Here is a 21,924-nt window from a genome sequence, read left to right on the forward strand (position 1 = left end):
ATAGTCAACCAGGCGGGGCCAACATGGAAAAGTGCAGAGTCCTGCACTTAGGATGGAAGAATCCCATGCACCGCTACAGGCTGGGGACTGACTGGTGAAGTGGTAGTTCTCCTAAGAGGGCAGGTTTCCATCATGATAAAAATACACCTGTACTTTTTTTCACACTTTGCAATCTTCCAAAGTAGCAGGAGGTGGAGGAGAAGGGGTCCAAATGCATAAGACACAAGAACAAAACTAAGAGACAAAAGCATAGAATCAGGACGCAAGATTTGTGAATGCTGCAGTCTGAACTCTGGGCCAGACCCATTCATTCCTTCATTGGTTACCATCCCTTCCACAGCACGAACGTCCTTGTTGCCCGACCAGGCAGCCCAACTGGGATCCATGGGCCAGGAATCTCCTCTGAAAGCATCAACCGTTTCTCACTTTGCCTCATGGAACTTTGGATCTCAACGGCAGAGGACAACTGTTCCCAATCTAACCCTGGCGTCCTCTGGGGCTGTAATCGGTGCCGCTGTGGTACACTAGGACCCAGGTCAAATTCTTCCCCGGGGTGAAAATGAACAAGTGCGTGCCTGTTATTTCTACCCGAGTTCTTGCAAATCCTTCGCCTTGCTCAGGGTAAATTTACACTTCTCCGTGGTGGAATCCTTCACCAGACCACCCAAAATCTGAGTAATTTTAGTGAAGAATGGCCTCTCAAACAGGTCCAGTTTATTTCTTTAAAATGGTGTCATGGATCTAAATTAGGAACCAGATTACAGGCCTGGATCTGAGTCTCACTGAGTTCCCAGAGGTGAGGTTTCTATGAGAAAATAGTTATTTTTTTGCAGCAGTCTCACATTCAACACCGACTTCATTGTACACACAAATTGCCGCAACTGGAAAGGGCGAGTTCAGCAAAGCACCACTTCTCTTTCCGCCACATCTGCGTAGTTCGGGACAACATTTCCTAATTCCCAAGATTAGCCAGGCGAGATCTTCAGGAGTAACCTCCTGTAGGGCCTGGGACACAACCAGTTTGAGAACCAAATACAAGGGGATTTTGCACCGTTCCATGCCTCTTACTTTGGAATTCTCCCCATGGATTGTCTGACAATATTGACCTACACAATCGAACACCCCTCTGATCATCTGCACTTACTCCAGTTAGTTGCACAGTTTGGGGTCTACCATAGACCACGATTTCAGAGCAGAGATCGAAACACACTACTATGGCTTTGTTAGCATGTCCAATAACTTGGCATATTCTCCCGTTGATTGAACTGCACTGGGACTTTCTCCGGGTCATCATGGCACGGTGGGAAAACAGCAAAAGAAAAAGAATAGAGTCTATTTTACCATTTGGCTCAAAGTCCCCAGGAAATCTGTTACACTCAGTCAAACAAAACTAATATCCAGTTATGTAATCACCGGCCTTCAGGAGAGAGAGACAAACCCAGCTGTCACCGAGGGGTAAGAGCCTTTTGGTTTCACAGGAAGTTAAATTCCGGAGCAGGATACACCCGATGACTCAGAATCAGGACAACGAATTCTCCCACCATCTTCTCCTCTCATCCTTTGAAACCTGCTTCACTCCACGCTGTCTCACAGTTACCGCATCATGTGATTTAGGAACGTTTTCGCGTCATCATAATGGGAAAAAACAACCAGCCTTCCCATCCAAAACCAATCCCAACTCCGAAGGAAAAAGACAGGAAGTGGCTTTGCCTATAGATGAAAAAGGGGGTTTAAACTAAGAATAATTACACAGTTTTAGATCCATTAAACATTCTCCTTCCAGGTCTGTGACTCTTGCACCTCCAAACCTAACGAGTCTGATTTAGGATCAAAGAAATCGAACCATGATTCCCAAGCACGGAGAGCTCAGAACACTGTGTCTTGGGGAACTATGGGAAGTGGAGGGATACGACGGGAAGAAGATAAACTCTACACAGCTGAGACAGACAGAAACACTGCTGAGATGATGGGAAAGGAGGGAATCCCTCCGACACACCCAATTGTCTTTGGGTGTCAAAGAATTTGCTATAATCAAGTATATTTTAAGTGAGAAAACGGTACAATAAATAAGTGATGTTCAGCACAACCCATGGCAATGTGAGAACAAATGGGAATGAGGGAATCGGTGCCCAAAGGGAGTTGGTGACTCTAACCATCACGTTGCAGTGGGAGCAACAGTAGAAATGAGACGCTCCAGGGTTGTTTAGACAAGGAAAACTGATGGAGCACTGGTGAGATTTTGATTAAACCTGCTAGACACCCCCCCGCTACAAAACACACTCTATGTCTTTACTGCAGGAATAGTTGTGGTTTGACATAGAATCATAGAATATCAGGGTTGGAAGGGACCCCAGAAGGTCATCTAGTCCAACCCCCTGCTCAAAGCAGGACCAATCCCCCACTAAATCATCCCAGCCAGGGCTTTGTCAAGCCTGACCTTAAAAACCTCTAAGGAAGGAGATTCTACCACCTCCCTAGGTAACGCATTCCAGTGTTTCACCACCCTCTTAGTGAAAAAGTTTTTCCTAATATCCAATCTAAACCTCCCCCACTGCAACTTGAGACCATCACTCCTCGTTCTGTCATCTGCTACCATTGAGAACAGTCTAGAGCCATCCTCTTTGGAACCCCCTTTCAGGGAGTTGAAAGCAGCTATCAAATCCCCCCTCATTCTTCTCTTCTGCAGGCTAAACAATCCCAGCTCCCTCAGCCTCTCCTCATAACTCATGTGTTCCAGTCCCCTCATCATTTTTGTTGCCCTTCGCTGGACTCTCTCCAATTTATCCACATCCTTCTTGAAGCGTGGGGCCCAAAACTGGACACAGTACTCCAGATGAGGCCTCACCAATGTCGAATAGAGGCCTCACCAATGTCGAATAGAATGTTCTGACATCAAGCTAGCTAAGGCCACAGGGGAAATCCGAGTGGAGATGAGGGCCAGGTAATTTTATCTCAATGGAGCTAGTGTAGGTCACCCCTGTCCCCTGGAGCTAATGACATTCCTGGTAATCATAGAATAGAATATCAGGGTGGGAAGGGACCCCAGGAGGTCATCTAGTCCAGCCCCCTGCTCAAAGCAGGACCAATCCCCAATTTTTGCCCCATATCCCTAAATGGCCCCCTCAAGGATTGAACTCACAACCCGGGGTTTAGCAGGCCAGTGCTCAAACCACTGAGCTAGGAAGACATGTTCCCATGACGCACAGAATAAAGGAGTTGATAGGATGGAGCAGAGGATTAATCCCAAAGAACGGGGAGGTACAAAAGAGAAAAACGGGCAACCCACCTAGGGGACCCCAGAGACCACGTGACACGAATAGTTCGAAGAGCTTTTAAGACGGAATTAGCAAAAACTAGTAAAGAGCAAAAAAAAAAACCCAAAAACCTGTTGTCAGCCTTTGATAAAGTCCTCATCGTGTTTATTTCCTTTGCAAATCCTCTGATGAGAAGTGAGGGCTGAGTTCTGAGACAAGCTCTCCCACACTCAGAGCATCTGTAGTCTCTCTAGGCTGTGTGGACCCTCTGATGTCTCAGCTCGGTCTGAGCTCCGAGCGAAGATTTTCCCCGCACTCACAAGGTCCCCACACTCACTGCGTGGGCTATTTCTCTCCCCCGTTTGGATTTTGTGCTGGGCTGTGGTTTCCTCAAGGTACTCGTGAGGCCCCCCCAATAATGAATGGAGCTCTTTGTTTTCTCCCTTGGCTTGTTTCTCTGCCTCCTCTCTGGCCTGTGCTGACTCTCACGACCTTCTCTCTGCTCGTGACTCGGGGACACATCCTCCTGAGGTATTTGCAGCAACGCCCTACATGGTACCACTTTCTCAGCATCTTCCTGAGGAGGTTTCTTCTCCTCCTCCTCGCCCGCCATGCCATCACCTGCTGGGATAGAGAGAGACGCCTCAGAAACAGGGGAGAGCTAACCAAAGTAAGTGCTGGAGAAATGGGAATTAGTCAGGAACTGAATTTCCCCAAAGTCTTTCCCACGGGACGGGAGGGGATCATTTCTGCCTGTAAATCCCACCCAAGCACTCAGGGAGAAGGGAGGCCAAGGAGGGAGCTACTGCCAGGTGTCACTCACAAAGGGCAGGACATCATGAGCGACATCCACCCTGAGGATACAAACCTGCTGGGGACAATCCTGAACGCGGAGAACTCACAAGGTCTCGGTCGGGAATCCCAGCTGTGTCCTTCAGACGCGGACAGGTTTCGAATTGATTTCGTGATTCCTCCCCTGCGTATGCGCCCCTGAGGCTCTCGGTCTCCTCTGAATCAGAGATCTCTGGTTCGTCCTCTTTGTTTCAGATGGGAGATCGCGTCAGGTTTGAAAACCGGGAACTCTGCAGAGGGAAAGGAAATCCGGTGGGTTCGTGGGAGATTTGTCACGCACAAAAATTCTATTATTTTAACCCCAGCCCATTCGGAAGTTGCAATATGCCGGGGCCAGCTCCCCAGAGGCTCAAACGTGTCGGCGGCTCGGCCGAAAGAGGGATTTAACTAACCCCATCTCTGCTGGGAAAACACACCACCCGACACTCCTCCTCAAAGGGAGGCCTAGAACACGGAGACCGTAACTCCACAGCCTAGAAAGGGAAGATGGCTCCGGGCAAGAAAACCACCTGCTTCTTTCTGAGAAAGAGAGTCCCAGGGAAGTTGGGAACAGCGAGCATGGGCTGGTGGAAGTCAGAGGACTAAGCAATAGGAGGGTGTATTAGATGTCAGGGAAGCACATCTTGAGGAATCAGGCATGGGCAGCAGGTGTCAAAGGCCGAGCCCACACACTGCCCCCAGGCTGCTGCCTGCCCGTGCTCTGGGGCTCTTCCCTGGCCCCGGGCTGGGGCTGGGTGGGGGGGCCCAGGCTGCAGGCAGGGGCTCCAGGGGGATGGAGCCAGTGCTCACGACGCCTGGTGCTCTGGGGCTGGAGGCGCTTGGGTGGCCCAGGGATGGGGGCAGGAGAACAAGCCGAAGGGGCTGGCTGGGCCGGGGGGCTAGCCTCCCCGAGCCGGCGGTTCATGCCCCACACACGGAATTAGGGACTCTAGCAAGTCAGGCGAAATGGGAGGGAGTCTGAAAATCCCCCAGGGTCTGGAGAAGGCTGGGGAATTAGATGCTATAATTTAGGAGCAACAGACTCTAGTTCCTCTGGAAAAGGAGAATATAAAAAATATTAATGATCTGGAGGATGGTGTGGATTGCACCCTCAGCAAGTTTGCAGATGACACTAAACTGGGAGGAGAGGTAGATAGGCTGGAGGGTAGGGAGAGGATACAGAGGGCCCTAGATAAATTGGAGGATTGGGCCAAAAGAAATCGGATGAGGTTCAACAAGGACAAATGCAGAGTCCTGCACTTCGGACGGAAGAATCCCAGGCACAGCTACAGACTAGGGACCGACTGGCTCAGCAGCAGTTCTGCAGAAAAGGACCGAGGGGTGACAGTGGACGAGAAGCTGGATATGAGTCTGCAGGGTGCCCTCATTGCCAAGAAGGCTAAGGGTGTATTGGGCTGCATTAGTAGGGGCATAGCCAGCAGATCAAGGGAAGTGATTATTCCCCTCTATTTGGCATTGGTGAGGCCAGACCTGGAGTACTGCGTCCAGTTTTGGGTCCCCCATTACAGAAAGGATGTGGACAAACTGGACAGAGAGAGTCCAGCAAAGGGCAACGAAAATGATCAGGGGGCCGGGGCACATGACTTACGAGGAGAGGCTGAGGGAACTGGGGTTATTTAGTCTGCAGAAGAGAAGAGTGAGGGGGGATTTGGTAGCAGCCTTCAACTACCTGAAGCCTTCAACTGCCTGGATGCTCTGGGACTCGAGCACCCACGGGAAAAAAAATAGCGGGGGTGGGGGGGCGCTCAGCACATGCCAGCCACAGCTGTGGGGCGGCCCCAGGGCTGGCCCCTGATCAGCTGTTCGGCAGCTGACAGGAGGTGCTCCGGGGAGGGCGGAGAGGAGCCAGTCGGGGGCAGGGGGACTTTGGGGGAGGGGGCTGAGAGGAGCAAGTGAAGGGCGGGGGCTGGGAGAGGGAGTGGAGCAAGGTGGAAAGAGGCGGGGCATGGGCGGGGCCTCAGGAGAACTGCGTTGGGGGGGGGAGCTTCGGGGTGGAGCACCCACCGGGAAAAATACAAGTCAGTGCCTATGGTTGGGGAGCAGGAAATTTGGGATAACTGGGAGCGAGCAGGGCTGGAAGACGTGGGAAAGGATAAGGCAATATAAGGAGTGAGTGTTTCCGGGGTCCCAGGAGGTGGAGAGGGGTGGGAGGAAGGGGCGTGGGTGTATTAGTGAGGGACAGGACAGCTGAGTCTTCATCCCCTTCCTCAGCTCTTTGAATCCCCCACCCCAATCAGGCCTTGTGCCTTTCTCTCTCCTGGAGTGGACTTCTGCAATTCTCCTAGGCCAGGCCCGGGGCTACAATACCCAGCAGATGAACCATGCTTACCCAGCAGGCCAGGCTGAATGCAGACACCTTCGTCAGTCTGCGATCATTTGTGTACGCTCGCAAAACAGCCTTCTTCATGCCAAAGTCGGGTCTATTTTGCAGCAGGACTCAAGGGTAAGAAAAAAAAAGGATTTTCAAATAACAATCTTCATGCCTGCTTGTCTTACCCTCAATGGTCAGCTAGGCAGGTGTGACCCACGGGGAACTGCGGTGATAGTTTTCTGGTGCCGATGTCTGCCTCGGTTTCCCTCTGTACTTTGCATTGCTCCCCAGGGTGAAAAGCGGGTTGCTCCGTTCTTGGGGCAGGACCGGAGATTTGAGGTGCGTGTGCCAGGTAGGCAGCTGGGGTGGATCGAATGGATCGTTAAAGGACAGGCTGAAGCAGATCAATGCAGAATCCAAAGAGACAAAGTCACCCCCCATGGCCAGGACATTTCCACATGGCAACAACCAAAGGCGAGGAAAGAGAGTCCCCCGCCCTCTCCTCTCAGCCGGGAAGCAGAGCATCGGGCCGAGCTGGAGAAGAAAGGGGAAAGGTGAGAGGCAACTGGGCCCTCTCCTAGGGCTGACAGAGAGACTGAAATGGATTTCAAACCGGCCTCTTGCACTGGCCCCATAGACCAGACCCTGTGGATCGGTGAGAGCAGATCTAACTTCTTCAGACACCCCATTGGGCCCCCCCGGGTCTCCGTCTCTTTCCCCTTGCCAATTACCGCCGATAGCTCCTGCATTGTCTCATACCAGTTGTCAAGGGTTTGCCAAAGGGTGGCTAATTTTGAGCCATTCTTCTTCCCTTCCCGCTTGTTTTCCATACAGCCCCCCTATTAAACTGAACCAGCATATCCATCCCCACAGCCAGGTCAACATACAGTATTCAACAATATTACAGAGCCGCTCTGGCTCCCATCTCAGGGGTTTGGAGCTACGGGGGAGGGCCTACCCAATTCACGGCCATGAAAAATACGTCACGGACGGTGAAATCCCGTCTCCCCAGTGAAATCTGGATATCGCAGGGGGACTGTGCAATGGCCACCCTTACTTCTGCGCTGCCTTCAGACCTCGGTTCCTGGCCAGCAGCTGCTGCCCTCCGGCCGCCCAGCTCTGAAGGCAGTGCAGAAGTAAGGGTGGCCATACCGTGGGCCCGCTGCAATAGCCTTGCGACCCTCCCTCCCCCATGACCCTCCTTTGGGTCAGGACCCCCACGGTTACAGCGCCGTGAAACGTAGGATTTCGACACCGGAATCTGTGAAATTCAAGATTTTTAAAAAATGGAGTGGAGGGACGGTTTGGGGGGGGTCTGGAGCTGCCGGGAGCCTACCCCATTAACACAGGGTCCCCACAGAGCCCTCGCCGATTTAGGGGCTATGCCCCGTTCTTATTGCTGCCCAGTTTCTCTTTATTCTGTCGACATTTTGAGATATTACCGTTTTCACTCTTCCTCCTCCATTGCTAAGTGGCCACCCCCCCCACCACACTGGCCTCTTCCCTGCCTAATCGGTCACTAGCCACCATTTCTCAGGCCTTCCATTCCTCCCAGCCACAAGACCACCCCTTCCCTGCGAAAAGCGGGCTATCTTGGCCGTGTCCTAGGTTGGGAGTGACTCTGGGGATGCAGAAGATCGTCCTTCTTCCTCCCTATCTGCAGCAGCCCCATTCTCTCTTGGCTCTTTGAGTCAGACCCGTCTGATGTCACATGGCCCAATTCCTATTCGAATCATAGGAGATTAGGGTTGGAAGGGGCCTCAGGAGGTATCTAGTCCAACCCCCTGCTCAAAGCAGGACCAATCCACAACTAAATCATCCCAGCCAGGGCTTTGTCGAGCCTGACCTTAAAAACCTCTAAGGATGGAGGTTCAACCACCTCCCTAGGTAACGCATTCCAGTGCTTCACCACCCTCCCAGTGAAATAGTGTTTCCAAATATCCAACCTAAACCTCCCCCACTGCAACTTGAGACCATTACTCCTCGTTCTGTCATCTGCCACCACTGAGAACAGCCGAGCTCCATCCTCTTTCGAGGTAGTTGAACAATAATTGAGCCCCAGAGCATCCAGGCAGTCAGCGCCTATGCCCCCAACCATTTTGCACCCCACTCTCCCATGCAGTCCTTGCTCCTGCCTCCCAGAAGCTCCCGCCAAAAAGCGCCCCTTCCTTCCCGCTCCCCAAACCCATTTCCTGGAGCACCCACCCTGCCTTTACTTCCACCACCACGTACAGTTCAAACTGGAGACCGGGAAGCACAAACATTGAAACAAGCATTAAAAATAAAGCTTTACCAGAAACTCGTATTCTTGCTAAGATGTTCCGGGTTAGGGTTAGGGCATACATGGCCGGCTTGCCACCAAAGGCCTGGGATAAAAATCTCTCTTTGCCATCCAGGAACCACAAGAACGGTTGTGTCCTCCAAAATGTGGAATGCTTGAAAGGATAGAGAAGGCCTATGGAGCAGGTCATGGCCATGTCGCTTCCCCCAGAGCCCCAGATGTTCTGTAATTTTAAGCAAAATTGGGATTTTCAAGTTACCATGCGCTGTATGGACTTTTCACTGCGATTAACCCAGTAGTGTCCATGGAGCTTCTGGGATCTGCGGCATTCCTCTCACACTATACCGAAGGTCAGTTTTACAAAAGATCCGATTTTTCTTTCAGATTCCACCAGTATTTCCCCCCCCACCCCCGAGCTTTTGCACTGAGCCATTTCGGACAATAACGTTTTGTTTTAAGTCTGCTTGCAGGCAGCTCGACCTGTCCTGGCTGTCATATCTCGGCAGCCCATGAACACTCCAGCAGAAGCTTGGGTCTCTGCACCGTCACAGACCTGTCCCAGAGATGGCGTGTCCACAATGAACTTATGGTTGACATCCTGGAGAGGGCCAACAACCCTGTGCAATAACAAAGAGGGAAGGATTCATGGCAAATGGAAGCCGGAGGCCAGGTGCTTCAGAGGGAATGAACAGAACAGGGAATCATCCAGTGATCCATCCTCTCTCTCTCTCTCATTCCCAGCTTCTGCAAACAGAGGCTAGAGACACCATCCCTGCCCACCCTGGCTAATAGCCATTGATGGACCTATTCTCCATGAACTTATCTAGTTCTTTTTTGAACCCTGTTACAGTCTTGGCCTTCACAACATCCTCTGGCAAGGAGTTCCCCAGGTTGACTGTGCGTTGTGTGACGAAATAGTTCCTTTTGTTTGTTTTAAACCATTTAAATTCATTTCATTGGGTGACCCCCAGTTCTCGTGTTATGAGAGGAGTAAATGACACTTCCTTATTTACTTTCTCCACACCGGTCATGATTTTATAGACCTCTATCATATCACCCTTTAGTCGTCTCTTTTCCCAGCTGAAAACTCCCAGTCTTATTAACCTCTCCTCATACGGAAGCTGTTCCATCCCCCTCGTTGTTTTTGTTGCCCTTTTCTGAACCTTTTCCAATTCCAATATATCTTTTTTGAGATGGGGCGACCACATCTGCACGCCCTACTCAGGATGTGGGCGTACCCTGGATTTATACAGAGGCCATGTGATATTTTAGGTCTTACTCTCTATCCCTTTCCTATAGGTTCCCAACAATTGCATCGCAGTTCCTGCAACAGGAACGCCCGTTGAGGGAGGAAGGCAGAGTGCAGCAAAAAGACCTGTCTGAGTGGCTGCTTTCATTAATCACCGCAACCGGGCAGGCTCCTGCTGCACCCCCACCAAAAAAGAGATTTTTATCCTAGGCCTTTGGTGGCAAGCCGGCCACGTATGCCCTAACCCGGAACATCTTAGCAAGAATATGGCCCGAGTCCCCTCCATGGTACCATGCAATGCATCCCAGGAACACTTTGGCCAGCACCATGGTTGGGTGGCCCAAGTAACCAGGACTTAAAAGTAGCTGGACAGGGCAAACCTGCCTCTTGCCTACTTTCCATGGCAACCCCCTGCCCCCTTCTGGACCAGCCGGGCTGCTGTCAGGTGTGTGCCACGATGCTGGAGGATCAAGCCGAGCTGCTCAGAAAGCTCCAGAAACGTAGCTTCCTTCACGCAAAAACTCTGCGCCCATCGCTGGTCACCCCAGGTCTGCATGACGATGTGATCCCACCAGCGTGCTCCAGAAGCGCCGGCCTACGGAGGGGACAGCGGCCGCTCCACCGAGAGCCATGGGTAGCAGCAGCCAATCTGAGTACTCTATGTCCGTGTCCTCCTTCTCCTCCATCGCTAGCTCTACCAGGTGCGTTCAGTGGGTCAGAAAACGCGGCCAGAACGTCCACCCGCGGTTCCCAGAAGCTCTGCCCGTTTTGTGAGACGGGAGCAAAAACCCAAGAGCAAGAGAAGTTCTTCCAACGGCGAATTCTCCGTTTTGCAGGGTTCCGGTCGCTGGGAGCGTACAGACCACAAGGAGGGCTCATCGGGACGAGTGTCCACGGGACGCGAAAACTTGCCATGACGTGCGGGGAGGACCGCCACGGTTTCCCCCACATTGCTCCACAAACAAAGGGCTGGGGCCACCGCTATTCGGGAAGGCACTAGGAAGTCTGGGATCCAGCTGCTTGGACTCGGACCTGCTGGAGCCCAGCTATTCAGTCTGGTCTCAAAAATTCTTAACCTAGGGTCACCAATGAGCGGAGATGCTCCAGCCTGGGCTTTCAAACCCACGGTCAGCAGACTCGAGGCCACGAGTAAGGCTGGGATTATGTTGCAATGTAGCCAAACCCTGAGGCTCTGTTGAAGTGTTTCCAGCCACCTCCTCTCAAACTAACTGGGGTAACTCAAGAGGACACACGGTGGCCACTGCACCAGAGATGCGTCATGCATCGGAGTGCGAGCCCTCCCACGGATCGCTTTCTGACAATGTCTGTCATGCATTTTTTCTTTTTTTTTTTTGCATTCTCCAGGAGTTCCTCTTGGGAGTTTTGCCCTGAACCAAAAAAGATTATAATCTAGGCCCAGCGAATTAACTTCTTTAACACAGAGTTAGGGTTGCCAAATGCTGCCGTAGGCCCTTCCAGAACATAAACAGTGAGTAAACTTAGAGCTCTGAAAACCAGAAAATGAAGCATGAAAGTTCACACCACCCCTGTAACACAACCTTAACTCTACCCCCACCCCGTAACCCTGGAGCTAGCATTAGCCACTGACTATGGTGCAGTAAGGTTAATAAACTACCAAAGAAATGGCAGATGATTTAGTCAAACCCAAGGTATTCAGCTCAATACAGCAGCAACTGGATGAAACTCGATGGTCTGTGTGATACAGGAGATCAGACTAGATAACCCAACCATCCCTTCTGACCTTACAAATCTATGACTCTACAATAGACACGAGGAAGGACTAAGAACATGCCGTTGTTTGTGTCGTGTGCACTGGGTCAGCTGTAGCGGTCATCGGATGGGGGAGGGATTCGTTGGAACAGCTTGGCGGAGCTGGGACTGTGATAGAAAGGGAGGTGCACGTGAACCTTGGAGGACTAATGCCTCATTTCAGTGCTGAAGGTCGCAACAATTAATGTGCACGGGGGTGGGTACTTTCCATGAGCATCGTGGGCACTAGTGGTCTCCAGGGCTTAGAGAGGGGTAAGTGAAGGTAATGACTCAGGAGGACTCCTCAGGGGGAGGGAAAACGCAGGGTAATATTGTGAAAGTCGGTGATGGTTCGTGCGGTGTAGGCTCAATCTCTCAATCTCTGAGTGCAGGCCAGGGATTGGAAGCTTCTGTTTGCTAGGCGAGACCTAAATCCAAGTTTTGCCTTCGCAAAGAGAAGCTGTTAGACTTTGCGCTGTTCTGCTCCTGTGCCCTGTTCCCAGAGGGCTCGCGTGTGTGTCACTGCCATGTCGGGGTCATGCTGAAACAGGGCAGAGTTAAGGTTACATTGTGGGGGTGACATGAACCTTAACTCTGCATTTCCCCTGCCAAGAACCGAGGGGACGGGAATCCTTACCCAGCGAGGTCACGTTCTCGTAGGTCTCCTGCATGACGTCTCTGGAGAGGGCTCTCTGAGCGGGGTCCACCAGTCTTCCCTGGTGAAATACACAGCCACCTCCTCGAAGGTCACCGGCCCCTGAAAGAGCCAGAGCCCCCCGCTCAGGACCTGCTGCCCCACTCACAGCCCCACTATTCGTGGGGGAGAGGGGCCAATCAAACGGATACACAGCCAGCAGAGCCCCACCCAAAACCAACTCGAGCACCCAGGAAGCGTTAGAGTGAGGGGAGGCAGAGAGAGCCCCTCATCCTTCCCAGCAGACAGAGGGGGCAGGGTCTTCACTTTCATCAGACACAGACTTACCAGAGGCTGATACAAGAGATGGAGCCCCCAGCAGGGCCCAGGGAGGTTCCCCGATAGGAAGCCCAACACCCTCCCCATTTCAGGCAGCTGGATGTCAGGGGATGGGGCATCTTCCCTAAGTCCCTCCGCTGGGTGTCCCCCTCATATCTCATAACAACTCCCCTCCAGCACTGGGAGACTGGGAAGTTTTCCCAGCCCAGGCCGGGTTGTTCCCTCTTCCACAAAGAGGGGAATTTCCACACCCAGCCCCCATGGCTCTATTCCTAGAACCGAGACCCCAGATTTATCGAGTCCCAGCAGGTTCATCGCACCTTGCCCCCCTCCCTTTCTCCACCCTGTGCCCTTCCTGCACCCTCCCACCCCTAGATCAACCCCCCCACCCCCTTCCTGTGTATTCACTGTCCCGCCGGCTCCTGCGGGAACCCCCCAGCATCCCTACCTGAGCCAGCTCTGCCATGCCCATTTCCCATCCCCGGGCAGGCTGGGAGAATCTGGAGGGACCCGGGGATGTCATTCTGCAGCCTGTCAGGGGGAGAAGGGTTATTTGGGGGGGATTTCAGAACAGACTTTAGGTCATTTCACATCACGCGTCTCACGGGCGATTTCTCTGCAGAGACGTTTTAGACTCTCGTGCGGGGGAAATGCTCGGTCACTCCAGTGTAGACCCCCTCCCCTCCCACCAGGACTAAACCCACGCAGACCCTTTAAACCTGATATTCCCTAGGACGGCGCGTTCCCCCAACAGAGGGGGGACTATGCAGAGCTAGGGACCAGGCAAAATCTGTCCAGTGCTGAGACAGGAACTGGATCTGAGCAGGTTTCGGAACCCATGGCCTCTCTCCCCACTTATTCCTCCTCGGTTTTTCTTTCCCCTCTTGGCTCAGAGACTTGGTTATTGTCTATTCCTGGAGGCCTTCCCTATCCTGCAAGAGCTAATGCCATTTCTTCTTGACACTCTGCCTCATCCCCACCACTACAAAACACGGGTGGGGTATCAGTCTCTCGGGCTGCGATACAGACAGAGCAGCGAAAGGGTTACCAGGCCCAGCTTCAGGCTGCCTGATATCTAAGCCCCTTCGTTTTCAGTTGAAACCGATTTTTCCGAAAAATAAAGCATTATTCATTTTTTTTCTGGTTGCCACCCTACTTTTGTATCATTCAAATACGCAAACAACAACTTGTTTTGTTAGAAAAGTACACTCCATTAAGAGAGATAGATGCATTCTGAGAATACATGAGTCTCTGTGTATACGCAAAGCTGCCTGTTGAAGAAAGGCTCCGTATTAGTCGTGAAGATACACACAATAAACAAACAGGCATGCACGCCCGATCTGAAATGCTTGCACATCTGAATGTACTGATCATAAATGATCTGGAGGATGGGGTGGATTGCACCCTCAGCAAGTTTGCAGATGACACTAAACTGGGAGGAGAGGTAGATATACTGGAGGGCAGGGATAGGATACAGAGGGACCTAGACAAATTGGAGGATTGGGCCAAAAGAAATCTGAGGAGGTTCAAGAAGGACAAGCGCGGAGTCCTGCACTTAGGACGGAAGAATCCCATGCACCGATACAGGCTGGGGACCGAATGGCTCGGCAGCAGTTCTGCAGAAAAGGACCTAGGGGTGACAGTGGACGAGAAGCTGGAGATGAGTCAACAGTGTGCCCTTGTTGCCAAGAAGGCCAATGGCATTTTGGGGATGTATAAACAGGGGCATTGCCAGCAGATCGAGGGACGTGATCGTTCCCCTCTATTTGACATTGGGGAGGCCTCATCTGGAGTACTGTGTCCAGTTTTGGGCCCCACACTACAAGAAGGATGTGGAAAAATTGGAAAACGTCCAACGGAGGGCAACAAAAATGATGAGGGGACTGGAACACATGACTTATGAGGAGAGGCTGAGGGAGCTGGGATTGTTTAGTCTGCGGAAGAGAAGAATGAGGGGGGATTTGATAGCTGCTTTCAACTACCTGAAAGGGGGTTCCAAAGAGGATGGATCTAGACTGTTCTCAGTGGTAGCAGAGGACAGGACAAGGAGTAATGGTCTCCAGTTGCAGTGGGGGAGATTTAGGTTGGATATTAGGAAAACTTTTTCACTAGGAGGGTTGTGAAGCACTGGAATGGGTTCCCTAGGGAGGTGGTGGAATCTCCTTCCTTAGAGGTTTTTAAGGCCCAGCTTGACAAAGCCCTGGCTGGGATGATTTAGTTGGGGTTGGTCCTGCTTTGAGCAGGGGGTTGGACTAGATACCTCCTGAGGTCCCTTCCAACCCTGATAGTCTATGATTCTATGAATCTCACGCCCATCACGTACACATTTCAAGCTGTTAGCAGATACAGGTTTAAAGATTTGACACACTAAAACGGGAAGAAAATGACAGGCTCTCTCAGAATGCGTTTCAGAGCACAAGTATTCAAAAGTTTTCAGAAAACCAACCCAGAAGAAAAGGATGAAGCTGAGTGTATATGCTGCCAACGGCATGGCCCCGTTCACTTCATCAGATGCACGTAGCTCACGAAAGCTCATGCTCAAATAAATTGGTTCATCTCTAAGGTGCCACAGGTCCTCCTTTTCTTTTTTCATATAAAATGTAACACTCTCTTCCCATTCATAGGCAACAGGGATACAAAATCATGAGGGATCCAGCACAAGGTTTCTCAGCTGGTGGATTGCAATGCCCAGAGGTTCATGACAGGCAGTCAGATGGGCCGTGAGATACTGACAGATTTACTATGATCTTAAGCAAAGAAAATCTCCCTCCCCCACTTCCTGGACTTTTAGCCCTCAAGGACATCTACTTTCTGGCAGCCTCTTGAAGCGCAGGCATGCAGGTTGTATAGGATCAAGCTTGATATGCGTTTTATTCTCACGTCATAGTAAATGTCAGGGGATCCCAAAGGGAAAAGAAGGATTTCAAATAAAGGGTCGCCGACGTGAAAAGCGTGAGAAACACCAACATGCCCTACGGCAGCTCCATCTCTGTTCCAGACGAACATTCAAAGCCAGTCTGCAGGCAGTAAACCAACCTGTGATACGGCCTTCAGTGGCCGGGCGGCCTACTGGCAAGATTGTCGGCCAGAGGGAGTGCAGGGGGACCTGGGCCCTCCCGCTCCACCAGGTCCCAGCCCAGGGCCCTGTGTAGTTGAACCCCTAAACAGGGGAGATGGGTGTCCTCAGGGTCTGGATATTTTGTCTTGGTCTCATCCTAGTTCAACCATTCGGGGCAGTTGTTCCTTTCCCCAAAGGGAAACACCTACCCTGAGATCTGGATTCGCTCTGAATCCCCATCAGACGTCACATCAGGAGGGAATCAGTCACGGGGCTCACCCGGCTTCCCCTTGTTCCACCCTTCCCAGGTGCACATCGGGGCTGGAGGCCGTGATGCCCTGTCGCGAACATGGTTATTGGTCTGAAATCTCCCCCCGGCCCATCAGAGACAGACAGGTACCTGTGTCACTCCCCAGCTCCCATTGCAGCGTCTCTAGGGGAAGGAGAGGACGGGAGAGAGGAGGATTCAGTCCCTCGCGTTCATAGAGAAATCCCCATTGGTTATTAATGGAACTGCTCTAAACTACGGGATGGTGACACAGACCGAGGCCCACAATGCAGTCGCTGCAGACAGAGCCAGCCCCACAGGGCGACTCCATGGGGAAGGGCGACTCGCGGAGCTGGGGCTGCGAGATGGAGCCCGGGGTCAGTGACATCCCGAGAGTCCCCGACTCCTCCCCAGGGCCAGGGTCGCTCTAACCAGAGGAGACGCCACCCCCAGACTCCCACTCACCTTTGAATCCCCGCAGGACCTGCTGCAGGACGGCACTTGTCAGAGAGAAATCGCTGAGCCTCCTCTCCAGCTCCGCAAACCCCGGCTCCGGCTTCCGAAACGCCCCGTCCTCCCTGCCAGGGAAAGAGGGAGGGGTGAGAAATGGGCCTGGATCCCAGATCCTGAGCCCAGCAACCCCCAAACTCCAGCAAACCTGGATCTGTGTTTTGCAGCCCAGGATGGGCACTGTTCTAGTGAGTCACCTGCCTTCAGCCCTGTGCCGGCCATGGGCCCAGAGAGTGGGACACGGGGAAACACTGGGGCACGGAACGGAGAGAAGTTCAGGAGCTTTCTCCGGGACGCCCTGGTTCTGTGGGGAGCCGGGCCACCTCCCACACTGGGATATTCCAGCACCAAGGGGCTCCAGCACTGGGATTACATGGAAAGGGAGGAGACACAGACCAAAGAGTGGGTGCGTCCCACAGACACAGCCCAGATCTCCAGCAGGGAATGAACGTGGGCCCTTAAACACCACAAGCCCTGAGCCCTTCAGCTAAACCAGTAACCCTGGGGTGTCCAACTCCTTTGGAGGAGAGGGCTGTATTCCACTTTCCGTCATGGTCAGTGGCCCGGGGCATCTATTTAGGACTCCGTCCCCCACCTCCCTTCGCAGCAGGACACCCGCTGCTCTCGGTGGGACACCCAGGCGCGAAGGACAAGGGGAGACGCTGCCCGGGGAACAGGAGATAACACTGCTATTTACAAAGTCCTTCACTGTCACAATCAATATCACTCCAACTCCCACACACCGCTTTATGGCCCCTGCTATTTCTACCCTTCCTTTGCCACCCTCCTTCCTCTAGTTATCTCTTGCTTCCTTGTCCTTGCGTCTCTCCAAAGTCCTCCCGAAGACAACCCCCTATTCCCACCTCTCGAAGGCTTCATTCCCACCCGCTCAAGCGATTAGCCAGGGAACACTGGATGTTGACATCAAAGTGTTGGCAGGCCAATGAGATTAACGGAGGCCAAGGGGATTCACACCCCTCTGAGCTGCTGTTTCAGGCTGTCTGCAGACTCAGGAAGGCAGCATTGTCTCCGTGTCCATTTGGGAGGGTTTCTTTGCAACCAGGAGGGCTAGAAACTTACTTTAAAAAAAAAAATCGAAAGCTGAGATTCTGCACACTCTGAATACGTGATGTGGCCTCATAAATACGTCAGACAGCCTGGGTCTGGCCCCTGGCCCATATGTCTCACAGCCCTGGTGGGACGTATCAGCCGTCAGAGACTAAAAGGCTCTTCCCCTTGCTGAGGCAGCCACGAGGGGACACAAAATCACAGGCTCTAAGCCTGCGTGTCACGCTGCCGGGGCAGGGAGATGCCCTGTATTCAGTGCGGTTAGCAGACCTAACACGCCATGGGGGGAGGGAGACAGAGCCCAGGACTTACCTGCCCCCAGAGCTCCCAGCACCCTGGGAGGGGCAGCAGCCGCTGAGCCAGCGCTCTGCCCCTCCCTGTGCCTCAGTTTCCCCCTTTCTCCCATAGGGATAATTGCCCCGACCCCCCTTTGTAAAGTGCTTTGGGGTCTGGGGCAGACGCTCCTACAGGAACGCTGCGTGTGGTCATTGCAACGACAGCCTGACCTGCAGGGGTGGGCTCAGCAGCTGCCCCTTCTCTCCTCCCCGCTCCCCAAGCAGGGAAATCTCCCGGGACACTCGGCAGGCGCCCGCATCCCTTCTCTGGACAACGGCTCTCTCGAGCTCTTCCAGCCGGGACAGCAGCCGCTGCTCCTGCTCCGCCAGAAACCCTCGCAGATCCCGCCACTCCCAGACCATCTCCTGCCTCTCGGCTGCCGTCCGGCTCTGCAGCCACAGGGAGAGGGCGGGTGGGTACTGGGGGAGACCCACAAATGCCCCTCCCGGCGGGTGGGGGAGTTATTTCCCAGAGCGCGGGATCTCTTGCGCTGGGGGACGGGAAGGTTATTTACCCCAGCAAGGGGGGACGGATCAGGGCAGGGGTGAGCTGTACATCGCTCATGGGGGTGGACTGTTCTCCCCAAAACCTCATCCGATTGCCCTGGGCCAAACCCTCCATCTCTGCAGCCCGCATTTCCTCCCCATCTCCCCAGGTGCGGGAAAGGCTCCCCGGTCACTGTGACACGCAGACAGCCCGTGGGCAGGGGCTCGGGGCTCACACAGACTGACCCGCTCCTGCCCAGCGGCCTCCCGCACCCCACGGGCACCATGCCACCCCCGTGTCGGACCCTGGGCTCCGGTGGGGACGGGTCCCTGGATGAGGCTGGCAGGCCGGGCCCTGCATTCGCCGTCACTCGGGGCACCGGGATCCCTGGCGAACCTGGGCCCTGGGCACCTACCAGCAGCTCCTGGCTTTGCCGCGGCTCCTCGGCTTCGGCGGCTTCTCTCTCTTTTCCCAGAGGGGCCCGACGCTCTCGGGGGGGCTCCTAGAAGAAGCAGGGGAGGGGGGTTACAAACCGCTGCAAACGGCCTCACAACGGCCCGATTTCAGGGCCCGTCCTGCCCTGCCGAGCCCCTGGGACTCAAGGAGACTTTTTCCAGGTCTCATTCAACCTCCGTGAGGACGATCTGGGAGGCGATGGTGAAATGGGGGGGGGGGGGGGAGATTTTCCAGAGGAAACACAGAACCCCGTGGTGAAGTGACAGGGGTGTAGGCCGACCCCCAAGATAAAAACCTGCGATCTGACCTAATTTGCTACCAGTAGCCGTTACTCATGAGGAAGTTTGTCCTTATTTGCCGACTTGCCCCAAGTTGCTACCTCTCCCCTTTCCCGTCTTCTGGTCCGCGGGGAGCAAATTGGGGGTACCTCGGTCACAGGCTGATACCTCTGACATTGTGCAACTCTTCGGGCTGCATTGGGCCCGGGGGCCCTACGTTGGCCATCCCTGCCACCAAATTACAAATCACAGGAGAAAAACCACAGCCAAGTGCGACACGAGAAACAACCCAGATGCCAGGGCTACGACTAGGACCGACCGACTTCGAGAGATTTCCCAGGAGTATCTGTGATTAAACTATAAATTAAACCCCACCCGTATCTGCACAGCGACAGGACGGGTACGCGAGGACGTGCTAAAAGTAACGAAGAGAGCCTTTCAGAAAAGGGATCGGTAAAAAGGGGCAAATGGCTCTTGCAAATGGAGCCCAAGGAAGGGAGCGCCATTCAGGGACTCCCAGCAGCCGACCAGGCAAATCTGGGACCCGCGCGGAGACTTTACGCTGCCGGACGCCCTGATCCGGGAGTCTTTGTTTCTGAGGGGGGTGTATGCAAAATATTTCCCTGAATCCAGTCCCCGGCAGCCCCCCCGGCCGGTGACGGCAGACAGGGGCGGCAGTGACTGGCCGGGGGGGGGGGGGGCCCGGGCCTTGAAGCACCCGCCCTGGGCAGCCCGGGCGGAGAGGTGCCCTCTGGGGGAGGGGAAATAAAAAACCCCTCTGCCCCCCCCCCATTATTGCCAACACGGGGGGCTCAGCCCCCTCCACGGTGACTCTCCCCCCGTCCCGCCCCTGCCTGGGCCGGGTTTTACCCTCTGCCAGCGCCTCGCCCCGCCCCAGCCCTGACTGTGCCCCCCAGCCCCCCCCCTCCGAACCCTGCCTCCAGCTGCTGGGCACCCCCCAGCCAGTCAATTCCCACCCCCGGCTCACACCCTGGGCGCCCCCCTTCTCCTCTTTTTAACCCCCTGTAAAAAGCGGGACACAGGCTGGGATGGCAAGTAAGGGCAGGGAGAAGGGCGGGGGGGGGGGGGCCGTGGCTTCAGCGGATGTTACTGAGCACGCGCAGCACAACCCCAGTAGCAAATTCTGCCAGAGAGCAGATTGCTCCCCCCCCCCCCCCCAAAACCCACTTCAGACCTTCCCAGGGCTCCAGCCCCAGCCCCCAAAGCTCCCACAGGGCCAGATCTGAACACGGACCCTCCCCCCACCCCAACATCCCCCCCAAACCCCCAGCTCTGCCCCCAACATCCCCCCCAAACTCCCAGCTCTGCCCCCCACCCCCCAACATCCCCCCCAAACTCCCAGCTCTGCCCCTCCACCATCCCCCCAGCTCTGCCCCCCACCCCCCAACATCCCCCCCAAACCCCCAGCTCTGCCCCCCACCCCCCAACATCCCCCCCAAACTCCCAGCTCTGCTCCTCCACCATCCCCACAGCTCTGCCCCCACCCCCCAACATCCGCCCCAAACCCCCAGCTCTACTCCTCCACCATCCCAGCTCTGCCCCCCACCCCCCAACATCCCCCCAACCTCCCAGCTCTGCCCCCCACACCCCAACATCCCCCCCAAACTCCCAGCTCTGCCCCCCACCATCCCCCCAAACTCCCAGCTCTGCCCCCCACCCCCCACCATCCACCCCAAACTCCCAGCTCTGCCCCCCACCATCCCCCCAAACTCCCAGCTCTGCTCCTCCACCATCCCCCCAGCTCTGCCCCCCACCCCCCAACATCCGCCCCAAACCCCCAACTCTGCTCCTCCACCATCCCCCCAGCTCTGCCCCCCACCCCCCAGCATCCCCCCCAAACTCCCAGCTCTGCTCCTCCACCATCCCCCCAGCTCTGCCCCCACCCCCCAACATCCGCTCCAAACCCCCAGCTCTGCTCCTCCACCATCCCCCCAGCTCTGCCCCCCACCCCCCAACATCCCCCCCAAACTCCCAGCTCTACTCCTCCACCATCCCCCCAGCTCTGCCCCCCACCCCCCAACATCTCCCCCAAACTCTCAGCTCTGCCCCCCACCCCCCACCATCCCCCCCAAACTCCCAGCTCTGCCCCCCACCATCCCCCCAGCTCTGCCCCCCACCCCCCAACATCTCCCCCAAACTCTCAGCTCTGCCCCTCCACCATCCCCCCAGCTCTGCCCCCCAGCCCCCAACATCCCCCCCCAAACTCCCAGCTCTGCCCCTCCACCATCCCCCCAGCTCTGCCCCCCACCCCCCAACATCCCCCCAACCTCCCAGCTCTGCTCCTCCACCATCCCCCCAGCTCTGCCCCCCACCCCCCAACATCCCCCCCAAACTCCCAGCTCTGCCCCCACCCCCCAACATCCCCCCAAACCCCAGCTCTGCCCCCCAACTAAACACCCCCCAAACATCCCCCTGCTCCAAGCAACATCCTGGCCCCAGCACCAGCCGTTCCCCCCAGCCCGGCTCTGACCCCCCGCCCCCGGGCCCAGCCTGGGCTCCCCGCGTGTCCGCCCCACGCGTGTCCCCGCCCGCTCCGCGCTGCCCCCGGCCCCGCCGCGGCGGACTCACAAAGGGCTCCCGGGCCCGGGGAGGGGGGGGCAGGAAGGGGCGGCTCCTCCCCGGGCCTGGCCCTGCCAGCCCCCGCCTCTCCCCCCAGCTCTGCCCCCCACATTGTCACGTGTGTCCTCCCCCCCGCCCCTCCGGCTGCCAGCGCTCGGGGTCTCCCGCGGGCGGGGGGGTTTCCCCGCGTGTCC

At 55.0% G+C, this 21,924-nt stretch overlaps 1 protein-coding gene across 6 annotated transcripts; it reads right to left on the reverse strand.

Annotated features, from left to right (window-relative positions):
- Positions 1-3,388: 3,388 nt before the first annotated feature.
- On the reverse strand, positions 3,389-21,818 carry LOC311514135 (uncharacterized protein). Of its 6 annotated transcripts, none has more exons than XM_084616548.1 (9): positions 21,740-21,818; positions 18,832-18,918; positions 18,101-18,319; positions 16,482-16,594; positions 13,139-13,221; positions 12,355-12,474; positions 6,603-6,777; positions 4,123-4,336; positions 3,389-3,878 (listed from the first exon to the last, which is right to left on the reverse strand). In XM_084616548.1, the coding sequence occupies exons 3-7, from the start codon at positions 18,290-18,292 to the stop codon at positions 6,605-6,607; spliced, it is 681 nt and encodes a 226-aa protein (XP_084472674.1). In that variant the 5' UTR covers positions 18,293-18,319; positions 18,832-18,918; positions 21,740-21,818; the 3' UTR covers positions 3,389-3,878; positions 4,123-4,336; positions 6,603-6,604. The 6 variants fall into 6 exon arrangements, with proteins under 6 accessions (XP_084472674.1, XP_084472675.1, XP_084472679.1 ...); XM_084616549.1 differs by lacking the exon at positions 21,740-21,818 and adding an exon at positions 19,180-19,910; XM_084616553.1 differs by lacking the exons at positions 6,603-6,777; positions 21,740-21,818 and adding an exon at positions 6,436-6,542 and having other exon boundaries at positions 18,832-19,932.
- Positions 21,819-21,924: the final 106 nt, after the last annotated feature.

The sequence above is a fragment of the Lepidochelys olivacea genome, assembly GCF_965140295.1.
Source record: "Lepidochelys olivacea isolate rLepOli2 genome assembly, chromosome: 28".
Taxonomy (NCBI): domain Eukaryota; kingdom Metazoa; phylum Chordata; order Testudines; family Cheloniidae; genus Lepidochelys; species Lepidochelys olivacea.